General features: G+C 40.9%; 2 protein-coding genes across 3 annotated transcripts in view; one reads left to right on the forward strand and one right to left on the reverse strand.

Moving 5' to 3' along the window:
- Positions 1-17,391, reverse strand: part of LOC139447188 (polypeptide N-acetylgalactosaminyltransferase 5-like) — a 37,123-nt gene that overhangs the window by 17,748 nt on the left and 1,984 nt on the right. The window contains exons 1-2 of one of the 2 annotated variants that reach the window (XM_071228400.1): positions 1,258-1,367; positions 202-723 (exon numbers count right to left, since the gene is read on the reverse strand). In XM_071228400.1, coding sequence (XP_071084501.1) covers positions 202-652 — 451 coding nt within the window. In that variant the 5' untranslated portion in view covers positions 653-723; positions 1,258-1,367. Of the gene's footprint in view, positions 1-201; positions 724-1,257; positions 1,368-17,391 lie in introns of those variants that run through there. The other variant, XM_071228401.1, reaches the window with a different exon arrangement.
- Positions 1-17,391, forward strand: part of LOC139447189 (putative ammonium transporter 1) — a 57,328-nt gene that overhangs the window by 2,552 nt on the left and 37,385 nt on the right. The window lies entirely within an intron of this gene.

Here is a 17,391-nt window from a genome sequence, read left to right on the forward strand (position 1 = left end):
AATAAATCCATACTAATATCATATCCATACTCTTATCATATCCATATTGATTTCATAACCATACTAATGACATATCCATACTAATATCATATCCGTATTAATAACATATCCATTCTAATATATCCATACTTATATCATATCCATACTCTTATCATATCCATATTAATATCATAACCATACTTATAACATATCCATACTCACCCGGGCCATTCTCGGAACTGTATTTCACAAACGATGGATATGGTAAGTCCGGAACTTCCATATTTACTTCCTTGTTTTTTGACACCTGAACGACTCCTGGAAAGCGTTTCACGTCACTTGGGGGCTCACCCTTCATCTTGTCACCTTTTTCAGATTCCTTCAATTTGTTCAGTAGGTGAACGTGGTCGAGTTGTTGCCGAATCTTTTCTTTCGTGTCATTCAAATTTCCGGCACTTAATGGTTGATTCATCTCGGCTACGTTTAAATCTTTCCATCGCACGTTTTCTCGAGGGAATTGATCACCTTTCCTTTCTGTTAAGCCCTTATCATCTCTCTCACTGACTGAGCTACGATGCAACCCTTGATCAACTACACCTGAAATTAGCGAATACGTTGTGATGCCTAAGGCTATTAAGAAAAAGCGACCGATTAATCGGAAGTATTTTCTCATGTTTAGTTGTTCTCTTCTTGTCTTTTTAAACCAGGGACCTGGGTATATATTCAGTCTACACGGAATCTGACCTGAAAAGACAAAAAGAAAGATATCATCTTTGCCTCGTATATTTTGTTCTGCCCATCCATTTTCATTTGCGAGTGATGTGGCGAAACAGTGGGAAACAAATCAAACGACCCGATAACGTCTGTCTCATCAGCGTGCTTTCTGATGATGTAAAAGGAACTAGAATTAGCATGTTTCATTTTAAGAAAATAACCAGAAAGAGGTAAACGAATGTTGATTAGTGACATTCTGAGGGGCAATATCTCAGGATGAAGTATAGGGAAACTGTCAGTTGGTAAATGATAGAATAGTGTAGACACTGGTATACATATAATATTTTTTTTACGTTAAGGTATTGAATTTTGAATAAAACATAAACAGCTTCCAAATATTTCTACGTTTGATGTTTCTGAAACTGTTAACCTTGCAAACACACACGACAAACGGAACTTACACCTGTATCCATTTTGATATACTTAATATTTGATAATGAATGATTATTTGATAACGAAATCATGATAAAGACTTTCCCCATGATATATTATACCTTTTCATACCTGATATTCGTTCGCATCCTTTTCCATACACTATGTCGCTGTCGCAATAACTTATGTAGTTTCAAAGCAAACTTCAATGTTTATACTTTCAGGTCTTAGGTTTGTCATAAAACATCACTAACGGTGGTTTGTGAAGTCAATTAAATCCTGCACATCTGGCAGCAGCCCAGTTGTAGTGTTACGTGTGTACGTGTTTAACATACAGGAATATCGACTGGGACATTCGATAATTGAGCTTGCTCGCATAAAGTGACAAGGTAAGGTGTCGCCACGTACACTAGGAGGATCGTTAGTGTTGTTTTACTAACACATGAATTCTACTTGTAGCAACATTTGGGGCGTGATCAATGTGCTGAGGCACGTTTATGTGGAAGTAGACCGTCAGCGTTCACGTCATTTCAAGAATAGTCTCGTGAAAAACGTAGGAACGTCAAAATGTGTCGTTCATACGCTTATGAACATCAGTTTTGCAGTCATGAGTATTAAATCAAATTTCCAAGTTGGACAAGTTGAATAACCAGAATCCAACCATAGTGTAAGGCAGTGGGACAACATGTCACTTACTTATATCTATGCTTAGCAAAAACACACATGTCAATCATTTAGTCCAGCCTGGATGCGCATCGCAGGTGCGAATCCCTGATTCGAGCTGGTTATGATCTTTGAGTGGTGAAGCCCCAGACTTCATAACTGCAATAATTCTGTTCTATTCTGTTAAACCTAACGAATAATTCGTTCTCACTTTGACATGCTCATGATATGGTCGGAATTGTACAATCGACTCTTCTTTGGGTTAAGATTTCTTGTGAATATGGAACGGGGTCGCTTTTATGTATTTTACGCTTACATTGTTTTTAGCTCAAATGAAAATATGAAGTTACACCTTAGCAGTTATATCAATATTTTCTTTCTGTTTGGTGCAGAATTGGGAGCGTACTTACTGATTGCTTTCAATGTGTATGTTCAGATGCTTGGCATATCATTTGGAAGTACAGAACATATAAATATAAGCGATAAGACCATTTCCATAATCATAAGAAATACCCTCAGTACGACTCCAACTATTTCATGAGCATGTATGTATGAGTGAGTGAGTTTGAGTTTAACGCCGCTTTTAACAATATTCCAGTTACATAGCGGCGTGTCAGCTTAATGTGGGAGAAAAGCCCAAAGTGATGCAGGTTTCGGACGTTTACCGCTTCGGTGAAACCCACGAGCACAGGTATGGTGCTGACAAACCTAGAAACATAATCAGGGCGAACCGGGTTTCGAACCCACAATCATAGGTTTCTGGCGTACCCAAGGGACGCAACTCTGCACAGCGAATTGCGGCGCCTTACACGACAGGGCCACCCGTGCCCCTGCATGTGTTTATGAATCAAAATTGCATCTGACACCATTTATCATCCCCTTAACTGCAATATTTTTTTAGTTACTGAAGGGGAACACATTGTTTTATTCATTTGTAAGATTAGATGTTGTTAGATGTCTTGTGATATTGCAGTAATATTGCTTAAAGTGGCGTAAAATTCATACTCACTTGCGCATTATGTATACATTAAAAGCGGAAAACTCCTTTCTTCATTAACGGTAATATCTGTAGGAATACTGGTTTTCGAATTAATAAAACGCCAGGTAAATGGAAGTGTGCATTAAATATTGGATTTGATAAACAGAAAATACAAACGTTGACTGAAAACTGTCGCCGAAACACTGCAGCCCTATGGTCCAAAGGACGACAATGATTCCCTATCAAATAAATCACAATCGAAAAACCAGTTCGTGTTTGTATTATTTATAATAAAAAAACCTGGTTTCGCGCTGCAGTTTGAAAGACAACATCCCAATTTCTATATGTTAGTGTGCTTACATGTCGCAAAAGGACATAAATGTTTGCATGCACGTATTTCCTTCAATACAGTGCAGTAACGTCACGAAAGAGATTATTAAGCAAATATGTCAAAGTCGTGAAACAATGCACGTAAAAATGGGAATTATGGCGCTTTAACCTTTAATTACATTTGGGCGCTTGTTTAACTACAAGCCTGTCGTTAATTCGATACACAACATTTCCAGCTGCGCAGTGAACACAAATTCAAATCAGACATCCTTAACCATTAAATAGCATCTGGTGGATGCTGGTTGACCAAGCGAGGAATCAACGTTACCATCAAATGAAAACAATCGTAGCCTAGATCACAGACAGTGATATATTGGCTTTGAAAATGTATCACATTCAGAACATACACCAATGTCTATTTTACACCGTAATCAAACATTGTGTGAAGTAAATACAAAGTGTATTGCCATTAAATGCTTGACATTCATGTTCGTTGTGGATAATATTCCAAAATCAGTGTCATGGCAGTTCGTTCACAATAGATCGAGACACATTCATATCCTTTGGTAATGACAGGGTTGGTCTTAAGCGTACGCATCCTGTGTTTTCAATTGACTTGTAAACACGGTAGACACACTTTTATGGATAACAACTTCTTTAACAATGTAAAAAGCGACGTTTCGGTATAGATCCTTATACCGTTGTCAAGCAAGACTGTTGATGGTGTTGATTGCCACGTCTCCATGTAGACGACGGATAAATTGTTTCATGGGCACTACTTAGAAGTTGACGGATGACAAGGTAGACACAATGTCTTGCTTGACAACGGTGTAAGGATCTATACCGAAACGTCGCTTTTTACAGTATTAAAGAAGTTGTAATCCACAAAATTGTGTCTACCTTGTTTTCCGTCAACTTCTAAGTAATGCCTATGAAACAGTTTGACTTGTTAACAAGCTGAATTTCACTGGAATTGGTGACACTGATGATGGGGTACCAGGAACCACGTGTATAATTAAATCTCATGCATAGTGACTTTTTTCTCAGACTTGTGAGGTTTTCTTAGATGAAATGTCCGAAATCCACTTCAAGTCATCCTACCCGTATATGTATTCGTTTTTTATCATCGTATCATCGCATCGTTCTGTTAATAGAGTGTCATTTGTGCGTGGTTATACACCATCGTCATGCATTCGTATCACCGCATCGTTCTATTAATAGAGAGTATTTAGGGGCGTGCTTATACGATTAGTCATGCAATCGTATCATCGCATCGTTCTATTAATAGAGTATCGTGGGAGAGTGTTTTTACACTATCGTCATGCAATCGTATCATCGCATCGTTCTATTAATAGAGTATCGTGGGAGAGTGTTTTTACACTATCGTCATGCAATCGTATCATCGCATCGTTCTATTAATAGAGTATCGTGGGAGAGTGTTTTTACACTATCGTCATGCAATCGTTCCACCTCATCGTTCTAATAATAGAGCGTATTTGGGGGCGTTCTCATACACCATCGTCATGTAATCGTACCATCGCTACGTTCTATCCAAGTACTAGTGTTTGCTTAAATGTGGTTTACCCTGCTTAAACTTGCTAACGCAATATGCTAATTAATTGACTGTATTATTCACCTGAATATCAGTTCAAAACAGTCAGTCAAAACGTGACTGCTATAGACATTGTAACACCATTATTCTATAATAATTTCATTTGTCAAGAAGGGAGTACTTCCTGTTGAACACCTGTTATACAGGAGTACACCTGTTATATCGCTTTTCTATAAATCCAGTTCTGAACATATACGATATTGATCGAACGTTTGAACTTCAATATATATATGTTTGAGTTTAGTTATTTGAACTTAAGATTAGTTTACTTTGAGAATGAAAGCATTGGAAAATCTGACTTAAAAATAAATCTATAAGAAATAACAATAAAGCATCACGCTCAGTTGTTTTTTCAAACGACGGTTGCACATGCTGCGGATAAGGTTACATGAAAGGGTTTTCTTTGCAATATATATATATATATATATATATATATATATATATATATATATATATATACAATCATAGGTTACTGGTGTGCCCAATTTTCGCAGCTCCGCACAGAGAATCGCGGAGCCTTAGACGACTGGGAGGGACCCCCGTGCCCAAAATAGCGTTGAAATTATGCAATCAATATATATATATATATATAAATAGCGTTGAAATAATGCAATCAATATATATATTGACTGCATTATTTCAGGCACGGGGGTCCCTCCCAGTCGTCTAAGGCTCCGCGATTCTCTGTGCAGAGCTGCAAATATTGGGCACGCCAGTAACCTATGATTGTGGGCTCAAATCCCGGTTCGCCCCGATTATGTTTCTAGGTTTGTCAGCACCATACCCGGGATCGTGGGTTTCGCCAAAGTGGTAAACGTCCGAGACCTGCATCACTCCCACATTAAGCTGACACGACGCGATATAACTGGAATATTGATAAAAGCTGTGTTAAACCAAACTCACTCACTCACTCACTCACTCATGGTTGAACAAAATCTGATTTTTTTCTGTCACCAGGGGCCAGGCGATACCAGGTCATGGGTGTCCCAGTCGTCTAAGGCTCCGCCATTCGTTGTGCAGAGCTAGGTCCCTGGGGCACGCCAGAAACCTATGATTGTGGGTTCGAATCCCGGTTAATCCCCGATTATGTTTCTAGGTTTTTTTGTCAGCACCATACCCGGGCTCGTGGGTTTCAGCATAGTGGTGAACGTCCAAGACCTGCATCACTTCGGGCTTTCCTATCACATTTAGCTGACACGCGGCGATATAACTGGAATACTGTTAAAAGCGGCGTTAAACCCGACTCACTCACTCATTCAACGTTATATCAGTTGTCTTCTGAAGGTGTATACGTAGCGAGGGAGACGCGGTACAATTAATCCAGAGTGTATACTGTATATCGCGTTGGTCGTCCAGAGGGATGGAGTCATTAAATAGTGGGAAACAAGCACACTAGTACTGTATCGATTTTCTAATCATCGATATTACTCTTCGTATGTTTCTCATTCACTGTTATATGGTTATTGAGGTCACTCATCGATAGGCCATGCGCATTTCTGAGCGACTGAATGGTTGATTCGTCCATTTATTTCCAACTCTTTGAATGCATTATTTACCCCTCGAATAATAATTAGTTCACATATGGAATATTGTAAGGGACATTCTCGCGATCTCGACCTTTGGCAGCGAGCTAATTATGCCTCAAACCCGAGAATGCTAGATTGCAAGATTGCGAGAACGCGAGATTTGGCCACTACTACTATAACTACTACTCCTTCTACTACCCCTTCTACTACTACAACTACTATTACTACAACACAACTACTACTACATCTACTACTACAACTACTACTACATCTACTACTACAACTACTACTATAACTACTACTGCTACTACAACTACTATTACAACTTCTACAACTACTACTATAACTACTATTACTAAAACACAACTACTACTACTACTACAACTACTACTCCTTCTACTACTACAACTACTACTACAACTACTACAACAACAACTATTACTACAACTACTACAACAACAACTACTACTGCAACTACTACTACAACACAACTACTACTGCAACTACAACTACAACTACTACTACTACTACAGCTACTATTACAACTACTACTACTACAACTACTACTACTATAACTACTACTCTTTCTACTACTACAACTACCACTACAACTACTACTACAACTACTTCAACTACTACTCCTTCTACTACTACAACTACCAATACAACTACTATAACTACAACAACAACGACTACTACTACAATGTCACATGTGTATTTAATGTATAGTTTACATATACAAGTGCGTGTACAAGTACACTTTTCACAAAAAGAAACGCATAGGTAGCATGTGTGAGTGAGTGAGTTTAACGACACTTTTAACAGTCTTACAGTTATATCGCGGCGTGTCAGCTTAATGTGGGAGGAAAGCCCGAAGTGATGCAAGTCTCGGACGTTTACCACTTTGGTGAAAGCCACGAGTACGGTCATGGTGCTGACAAACCAAGAAACATAATAGGGGCGAACCGGGATTCGAACCCACAATCATAGGTTTCTGGCGTGCCCAATTTTAGCAGCTCTGCACAGCGAATCGTGGCGCCTTAGACGACTGGGCCACCCGTGCCCCCCTTATCTAAATAAAACAATTATGAACTCACTAAGTACACACCAATAGAACATACGAACATAAATAATTCTAAAGTAGTTTCCCATTCAATGGATGAGGATAAAACCATAAAATGTTTTTTTAAATACTTACTTAAGTGGCGATGACAGAATCCAGGGAGGATTTAAGTAACAGCCTGCATGAATACTTGGAATATTACAACAGGACGAGAGGTTATGAACAACACTATACAAAACTAGACGTGTGGGTGACTACACTATGCACCATACACCCTCGCCACGCTTCCAACTGGCACATGCATCACTATTAAGCAACATGACGCGTACACCTGACCACACGTGTCACACAGTAGTGTGAATGATACAGTGAAGCGGTACAACACAAGCTTCACTTATTGATGCAATAAGTAGAAAATTATCGTGCCGCTATTTCTCTAAAGGAATATTGAAAGTATTATACCGGGGGTAAATCAGTCAATACAGGTCGAGTGTTTATTACCTCTTTAGTTTGCCCACATGATATTTTCATTCAAATATTGGCGATAAAAGGGCTTTACTGCCACCGGAGGGCAGGATATACTCGTCGTTTCGCGAACACCTGCTGTCAAGACTATTTGAAGTGATTCATAAACACATGGACCGCCTCCGTGGTCTAGTGGTAGAGCGTCCGCCCTGAGAGCGGAAGATCCGGGGTTCGATCCCCGGCCGCGTCATAAGAAAAGACGTTAAAAGATGGTACTTGTTGTTACCCTGTTTGGCGCTCGGCATTAAGGGGTTAAAACAAGGACTGGTCGGCTCGGAGTCAGTATACTGTGTCTGAGTGGGGTTTTCATGTTAAACTGCGGCATGGTATCTCAGTGGGCTAGCACTATATATCGGCATCAGTCCGGACTAGTCCACGCAGCCACACACACACACACACACACGTGCATGCACGTCGCTATATAAGTGCAATAATGTTGGACGCGACGTTGAACCCCATTTCACCTCACCTCATAAACACATGCTTATGGTATAGTAGGAATCGTACAATGGACCCTGCTTTTAGTAGATTTTTTATGTCTTATAATGATGGAACTGTTTTTGTCGCTTTTTCTTGACTAATTTAATGTGACCTTTTCGTGTAACTAACTTGAAAATGCAACATTTTTTAGGATGTTGACCTTTTGTTCTTATTCCCAGTGTGGGCAAGTGGGCACGGTTGGCCCAGTCGTATAAGGCGCCGCGATTCGCTGTGCAGAATTGCGTCCCTTGGGCTCGCCAGAAACCTATGATTGTGGGTTCGAATCCCGGTTCGCCCTGATTATGTTTCTAGGTTTGTCAGCACCATACCTGTTCTAGTGAGTTGGTGTGGTTACCATCCTGCATGTATACTTGGAATATTACAACATGACGCGAGGTTATGAACAACCCTATGCAAAACTAGACGCGTGGGTGACTACACTATGCGCCATACACCCTGGCCTCCCGGGCAAACGTCTGAGACCTCCACTCATACATTAACATGTGTGAGCATGCTGTGCGTCCATTTATGGAAGAGACAAACTGGGAATAGTCCAAATGTAAATTGTAACAATTGAATCCACCTATTGTGTCTACTATTGAAGTGTTTTATTGTTAACGTTACCGGTTCATTCCTAGAACAAGGTCAGTTTATATAAGGTTGATAATGTGTAACCTTATTTGCATACTCCATATTCATTAAATTGATGTCAAGCCGTGATATAACTGGAACACTGTCAAAAAGGCAGCGTCAAACCCTACTCACGCACATTAAATTGATGTACATGTGTGTATTTCGCGATACCATTCCAGGTGGCAGAGCTGTCTGTGATTTGCAATGTGATTTAATGTTTGTTTGCTGTTTAAAGCCGCACTAAAATATTCAAGCTATATGACCGCGGTCTGTACATAATCGAGTCTGGACCAGACAGTCCATCGATTGATATCATGATAATCGATCTACACAATTGGGATACAATGACATGCATCTACCAAGTTAGCGAACCAGACCACCTGATCCCGTTATTCGCATCTTACGGCAAAGCATGGGTTGCAGAAGACCTACATGGTATACTCACCCGGATCTTCACGGGGCAACAGCTTAAGTAATTATTCACAAACTATATCATACAGTTATAAACACATAGAGTATATTTGGCTTTTCTATGGAATAATGTAAGGGACATTCTCGCGATCTCGCATTCTCGCGATCTCGACCTTTCGAAAGGTCGAGATAAATATGCCAAAAACACGAGAATGCGAGAAAGCGAGATTTGGACAAAGTATTGCGTTCTCGCGATCTCACATTCTCGTGTTTTTTTACACAAAGCACTTTTTGTTAAAAGTCGACAACGCGAGAATGCGATATTTGGACATGATGCAAAATCTCGCAATCTCGCAAACTCGACTTGCCAAATTAGGCCACAAAAACACGAAATCGCGATCTCGCGTTCTCGTGTTCTCGTTTTTTATACGCTGTCCGTGCACATGCGTAATATCGTAAGGTTAAGTCGCATGCGCACGTTAGTAGTCCGGTGGTCTTGCTTCCTTCATGCTCTTCATTCTCCATGTAACATTTAGCAAACTTATGACTTGAGCTTGTAAATGCTATTATGTAATTTACATACACAAAGTCCTAGAGTAGAGTCCTCTCCCTTTGGTACAGTTTCCTACGTACTTTAAATTAAAATCCTCAACATGGTCAACACAATTTAACAAAAGAAATTGTGTACCTAAATGTCCAGTGATAGTGAAAACATTAAAGTGTAAAACAAAATATCACGGTCAGTGAGAGAGTAAATATTGCTTAAAGCCACATCAGCAGTATTGCAGCTATTCGCGGCGACACCATCAGTCAAAGAAATAATCACAGGCCAGGGGTTTTCTCCACGAGGCAATATTATACACGGCTAGCATATTCATCAAAACAAAATTCTCAAAGACCAATTTGTATTATTCGGCTAAATGAGATTGTCTGATGCTTTTACACGACACCATAGTCGCTACTTTAGGCCATACAAAATTGATTAGTAGATTTTCATCCTCTCCCACCTGGCTACAAACCATCCTGCCTTACATTATTCTATTGCCTCAAAACACCCTAAATACTTCGATAAGAAAACAATAAAATGGTAATAATAAAATGCGTTCCGTGTCCCATGTATTTTAAAATTCAATCAAACTCTAACTAATAATTCACTGCGGCCTTGACACCCAGATGATAGGCATGCTTATACTGGAAAAGTACCCCCAATATCCAGCCTGAGGGACAGGCATGGCTCTGAATAAGTGAGTGAGTTTGGCTTAACACCGCTTTGAACAGTATTTATATTTCAGTTATACCCTGGCTTGTCAGCTTGAAATGGGACGAAACCCAAACTCATAGGTTTCTGGCACGCCCAAGGAACGCAACTCTACACAGCGAATTGCGACGCCTCAGACGACTGAGCCACTAGATGTAGAGGTAATTGGCCGTAAAACGCGTGAACGCGAGATTGCGACATTGGTCAAGTGTCGCAATCTCGCGTTCACGCGTTTTTGAATTCTCGCGTTTTTGAAAATAGTTGCATTAACTGTATAGGCAATTGGCACAAAAGCACGAGAATACGAGATCACGATATTGGTCAAATGTCGCAATCTCGCGTTCTCGCGTTTTTGAAAATAGTTGTATTAACTGTATAGGCAATTGGCACAAAAGCACGCGTACGAGAACGCGAGTTCGCGACAATGGTCAAGTGTCGCAGTCTGGCGTTCTCGTGTTTTTCAAAATATTTATTTAGAATCTTGCGTTCTCGCGGTTTTTTAAATGGTTACATTATGATGGTTTGAGTGGAACAGCGCTAGCCAATCAGAATTCGCGTAGGAATTGTGATACTTTAAAAAACATTTTCCCGCAATTAATTATTTACTGCAATTAGTCACTGCAAACACGAACACGTCGTTTTTTCCCGTGTACGGCAATGGATGAAAACACGACGTTTTTTACGCTTTCTAACCGCTTTCGTTTTACCGTCTAGAATCTGTCGTTATTTGGCATCAGAATGTACGGCGAGAGAATGATTTCATCAAACTTCTCCCTTTGCTTGACTGACATTGTCATTGGCCAACTCTAGCGTTTTAGAGTTTGGTGCTGTATACGTGGCTCCTTGTGGAAGCAATGAATTATACCAGTAGAGTTCTACGCAGATTGTTTTCAACTTGCTCAAATTTGCCCTTCCACGCTCACATGACGTCGCGGCTTGTTTCCAGTACGTAATCGATCCACGACAACGCAACTGTCGCATCCTGTCAAAAATATTAGAAAAGAGAATGTTGAAGAAACGGCCACACGTACTTCCCGTTTCGTGGTCAAATATAATCAACGAATACGTAACCAAAAATCTGTAACCTGCAACCGAATAACTGGCTGGCTGTCTCGACTTGATATTGCCAGAGACCATATACCGATTATTAGTCTCTGATATTCCTTGCAATTATAGAGGCAGGGAGGCTAATTGTATGATAAATAGTCAGATGGCAGTGTCACAGAATACTACATATTATTCCGCACAGTTCTGTTTCACGTAAATTTTCAAGTCAGGAAAAAGGGGTAATGTCAAATTCAATTATTGAATATTTCCCTTACACATAATATACTGGGTTACCACATTTGCATTGACTTCAGCTTAAATCATTAGGAAACGTTCAGACTTAGAAAAGGTCAAAGAATAAGAAATACATAGACTTTGAAATAGATATTTGGAATTTCATACACTCTAGTCAAGATCCAAATGAATGATTATTGTATTGTATCAGCCACACTTCTAAAGACAACACGTGTGACTGAGCTGAAAACGAAACATAGCATAGTGAGAGCGCAGACCCCATCCATCGACCCCACCACCCTCACACTAACACAAATAAGCAAGGCCTCGCCCTGACACTTATGAAACGACATGCGGATTCTGGGTAGAATAGGCCTTGATCAACCCAAGCTTGCCGTGAAATGCGACTATGCTTGTAAGAGGCGACTACGGGATCGGGTGGTCAGGCTCGCTGACTTGGTGGATGCATGTCATCGATCCAAATTGCGTGGATTGATGCTCATGATATCAATCACTGGATTGTCTGGTGCAGACTCGATTATTTACAGACCGCCGTCATATAGCTGGAATATTGCTAACTGCGGCGTTAAACAACAAACCAACCAACCAACCAAACCAACATGCGTGCGATGGGATCAGAGTGAGCCTCCCCAAATCTCTGTGTTATAAACCCGTTACCAACACTGAACACGGCCTTATCCTTGGGGCACTTTCACCACATATATACAAGAAGCACTATGCGCCATGTCAGCACATACTAGTAGTGGTGGTGGTGTTGGTGCCCCTGAGTACCTTGCCTCAGGGCTCAGTCGCACATTCAGGATTTTCACTGCCTTCCATGATAGGACCATTCCCGATTAAAATTTGAAAAATGTCTGATCAAGTTCCTGTGATTCGTGGCGGGAAGTTTACAAATAATCAGATATTGTTCAGGAAGTCTCCCGATTCAGCCGTTTCCAGCCGAATCCGTCCCGATTCTCCCGTTCTTACTCAGAATCTGATCCGATTTGTATCTTACGCATGGTTAAAAACGACTGAATCTGCTCCGACAGCGTCCCGATTCTCCCGAATGCGACATCCGAAATTGACTGGACAGTGAAGCATTCGATCAGAACTGGACGCAATCTGGACTCAATCGACAAGAAACGGCAATGAAGAATTCATGCCCGTTCATCACGACAGCGTCCCGATCCACAGGACACCGTCGAGGCAACACAGACACATTGTTGCGATTTTGATCCGATACAGCAGAATCTGTCACGACATAGTCACGATTGTAATCCGACTAGACAAAATCGGCTGAGTTTCTCGAATGTTACGGGACGCACCATATTGTCGGGAGTGCTTGGGCCTTTCCCGATCCGTAGGACTCTGTTACGAACGTATACGACTCGGTTCAGACAATGAAAGGACATTCCAGATCAATGAGGATAGTAATCCGACTTTTTCACTTTTCGTGATCTCAAACGGGAGCCATAATCGGCAATGTGTGAACCTGGCCTAACCCAATCTTGTCTAAGACAGACACCACCCCACTTCCTGTTGTTGTTTTATGTGTATGGGAGGTCGCCTTCTGCCTCAGCAATTCCAGTTGATCTGTCCCTCTTTGGAACTCATGTGTGTGGATTTTAGAATTGACTTGAATTTTGTGTGGCCGTCTGCCGAGATTATACCCTGATGGTATGCACTTTATTTCGTGTGTTTAGACACTAAAAGTGTTTAGACACCAAATGTGTATTCTGTTTAGGATTTTAGCACGATTGATGAGTGGTACTCCTATACCTGGTGTCAGGGTATTCCCTCCCTAGTCCCGACACTAGGCTGACTGACAGTAAAGTACACTACACTGGTCATGATGAATAGCAATGGGGATTAACGTCTTTTAAGTAAAGGCAATTACGTATTTCAATGAAAACAAAACTTTTATAAAGTACTTTGATAATGAAGTTTCAGGACTACGTCTTGTCCTTCCAGCTTCCATCATTCATGTTCTTCCAACTTCCAAATGCCAATCAAAGACATAAGTGATTCTAGAAATTACTCAACATGATAATTTGCCTTTGGTAAACAGTTTATGAGGTATGCTCCAGAACCGATAGTCCCTCCCCTCATATGTCTGGAAACGCAATATGAAAAAAGTCCCTAAAAACTCCCTTAATAGCCAAAGGTGCCAGTCCAGTGCATGTCTAATTTGTATAAAGTTTAATGAAGAAATATTGAATGGTGTATAGGGTAAATACCTAAAAAAAGGTGATGGGCGTACATTGTCCGTTTCTATTTCACCTACAGAAATCAGTTTGGGCGGCAGATCATTAAACACTCTCCAGACTTGGAGGAATGTTTACTTCTTTCTGTAATCTTGATTTCAAAACTCTTGACTTGCCAAATCATTCTTGACTTGAGTCCTTTTCATATTTATTCTCTTGGCTCTGGGAGACACACAACGCTGTGAGTATCGCATGGAGAACTGACCAGTAGAGAGAATCCCGCTTGGGTCAGCCTGGGCCAGTGTAGTCGGTATCCTCCCATTAGTTTCGCGTCCCATTTGTCACACGCCTTAAAACAACATAGGTCATGGCGGCAGGCACTGACTGGTCTACCCTATGTTACCTAAGTATCAGAATGGAGTGATCCAAGAAAAGTAGAAAAGTAATCTTGTACTTTATGTATATAAAACTGTAGAAAAGTAAATTTGTACTTTATTTATGTGTTGTATATACACACAATGACATTAACATGTTATAATAAACATTCTTTATTTGCACTGGTAGCAGCACTGATTAATTGATTGAATTGATTGTCTCTGAATAGTCTTTGTGTACTCAAACCCTGCATTGAAGCCTGTAGCAATGTCGGTGAAGAACATGTTCCCTTCAAACAAACACAGGCATATTTTGATAAATGAAACATCTTCGTGTGCATAAATGGAAGCCCAAATGTCTACTTCGTTTGCAGAAACCGTTCAAGATAACAATACTCTCTGTCAATGCGTTCAAGTGTAAATACATTTCGTACATGATCTACTGACATGGTCCCAGCTGGCAAACAAGAGTTCTAAGAGCTTACTGTTTTGGCATAACTTCATCTATTCATCTGAGGCAACAACATATTTTTGCAAACAATTACGTCATTACTGATTTTCAGTGATCCTTTAATATATTTTTACCGCCATTGTCAACGTTTACGCCCAAAGGAGTTTATTTCTTTGGAAAATCGGACTTGTTAATTCTCTAGCATTGATGTGTCACATTTCTATGGTTGTTTATGACATGGGTATTGGTTGATAACAACATCTGGTGTCACATGACACGAGATAATATGTGTATGCCTGAAGTACATTATATACTACTCAAAATTTGATAAGGATCACTAGGTGATATGTGTGTAAGTTACCACAAACATAACAAAAGACATGACTCTGACTCAGAAACGTGTTTAATCATGTTATGAATGAAAATTCATGAACGGCATGAACTTGTATCAATATGGAATGTTTGAAATCTGCAAACACCAAAAGGCATTTCATTAAAAAATGTTAACAGCAAACAAGAGAAAGAATTACACAGTTATGAGGGATAGTCCATCATTACACTTAGTCGATAAAGTGTCAATATCGAGTATGACCTCAATGACGGCCTGACAACGTCGAGATATGCTGTCAATAAGCACCCGGATGTTCCCAATGGGAAGGTTGTTCCACTCTTCCACGAGGGCATGTCCGAGCTCTGCCAAAGTCGTGGGTTGTGCTCTACGGCGTGAAAGGGCAACCTGCAGCATGTTCCAGACATGCTCAATCGGGTTCAAGTCTGGCGAGCGCGCTGGCCAATCCATGCGGACAATTGTCTCCTGCTCAAGGTACTGCTCAACCACCCTGGCGCGATGAGGACGGGCGTTATCATCCATCAGGATGAACTCAGGGCCAACAGCACCAGCGTAGGGTCTGACGTACACATCGAGGATCTCATCCCGGTACCTCACCCCCGTCATTGTTCCTCTCTCCAGGACATGAAGATCTGTCCTTCCATCTCTGTTGATTCCACCCCAGACCATGATGGAACCACCACCATAACGGTCATGTTCACTGATGTTGGCATCATGGAAACGTTCACGTTGTCGTCGCCACACCCGCTGCCTCCTGTCTGTAAAGTCCAAACAATACCTGGACTCATCGGTGAACAAAACTGGAACCCAATCGTTCCGTGTCCAAGTGACATGATCTTCAGCCCATTCCAATCGCTCCCGCCGGAGTCGAACAGTCAGGGGGATTCGGACACATGCCCTTCTCGAGTAGAGACCTGCATTGTGAAGACGATTCCGTATCGTCTGAGTGGACACATTCACCCCCGAGGCGTTCAGGAGGTCGTTACGTAGGATGGTTGCTGTCCAGAAGGGATGACGTCGTGCCTGAAGAGCCACAAAATGATCTTGGCGTTGGGTTGTCGACCTCTGACGACCACCCCCATGTCGGTGTGCTGCTGTACCAAAATTTTGCTGTCGGGACCAGGCCCTGCTTACAACGCTCTGGCTGACGTTTAGTGCATTGGCAACGTCACGTTGTGAATAGCCAGCATCAAGCACTCCAATACATCTGCCCAGTTGTTCTGTCGTCAGGCGACGCCTTACACGTTGAGGGGGCATTGCGTAGATAAATGTAGTGTAAACACTCAATTGAGTTTACAGTTTCAGAATGAATCAGACACCGTTGCCTGATTGGAAATCGTGCAATGGTAGCAAAAGCATGAACTGTGATGTGAAACGCATTTCCCAAGGCATGAAATGCACGTGCACGTGTGTTGGAGACGTTTTTGATTTCACTTGAACACAATAGTGCCAGTTATGCAGTTATTTTGTTTTTTATTAAGAAAAATATCTACGATCCTTATCAAATTTTGAGTAGTATATATCTTATTCAGGAATCAATAGCTAGAATTAGTTACCCGAACAGACTAAATGTTTATTTTTTCCCTTTACTATAACTCGTGTTTCAACACACAAAAATGTTAAACAAACACACGTTTGTGTACTGTTTACCGTTATACTTGCCCATGTAGTCGTCGTATACATGTAAAATATATAAAATGTTGTTTACAGTCATGGGTGGAATTGAAAACAATACTGAAATAAGGAACGTGTTCATGAGGCGAGACATTTCAAAACAGTTATAAAATTATAAGGTGTCGAAGATCTTCTTTGGTTGACAGCAAAATACAGTTTTTACACGTGCACGTACCTTAGCTACATCAACAATTATATATTCTTTTCTTCTTCACCAGCGAGATGGAAGACAACGTGTTTATCATCGTCGAAATGAGCGTTTTGCCCCACATTATGCACGTGAATTCGACAATTTGCGGTAGTGTCATGGTGTGGGGGCCATATCCTACACCACGACATCTGACTTGGTTGTGGTACAGGGACATTTGACTGCAAAAACATCGGACAATCTCATTTTAGCCGAATGCTACAAATTGGTCTTGAGAATTTTGTTTTGAAGAATATGCTAGC

The sequence above is a fragment of the Haliotis cracherodii genome, unplaced genomic scaffold (assembly GCF_022045235.1).
Source record: "Haliotis cracherodii isolate W230 unplaced genomic scaffold, xgHalCrac1.p SCAF_7, whole genome shotgun sequence".
Classification (NCBI taxonomy): Eukaryota; Metazoa; Mollusca; class Gastropoda; order Lepetellida; family Haliotidae; genus Haliotis; species Haliotis cracherodii.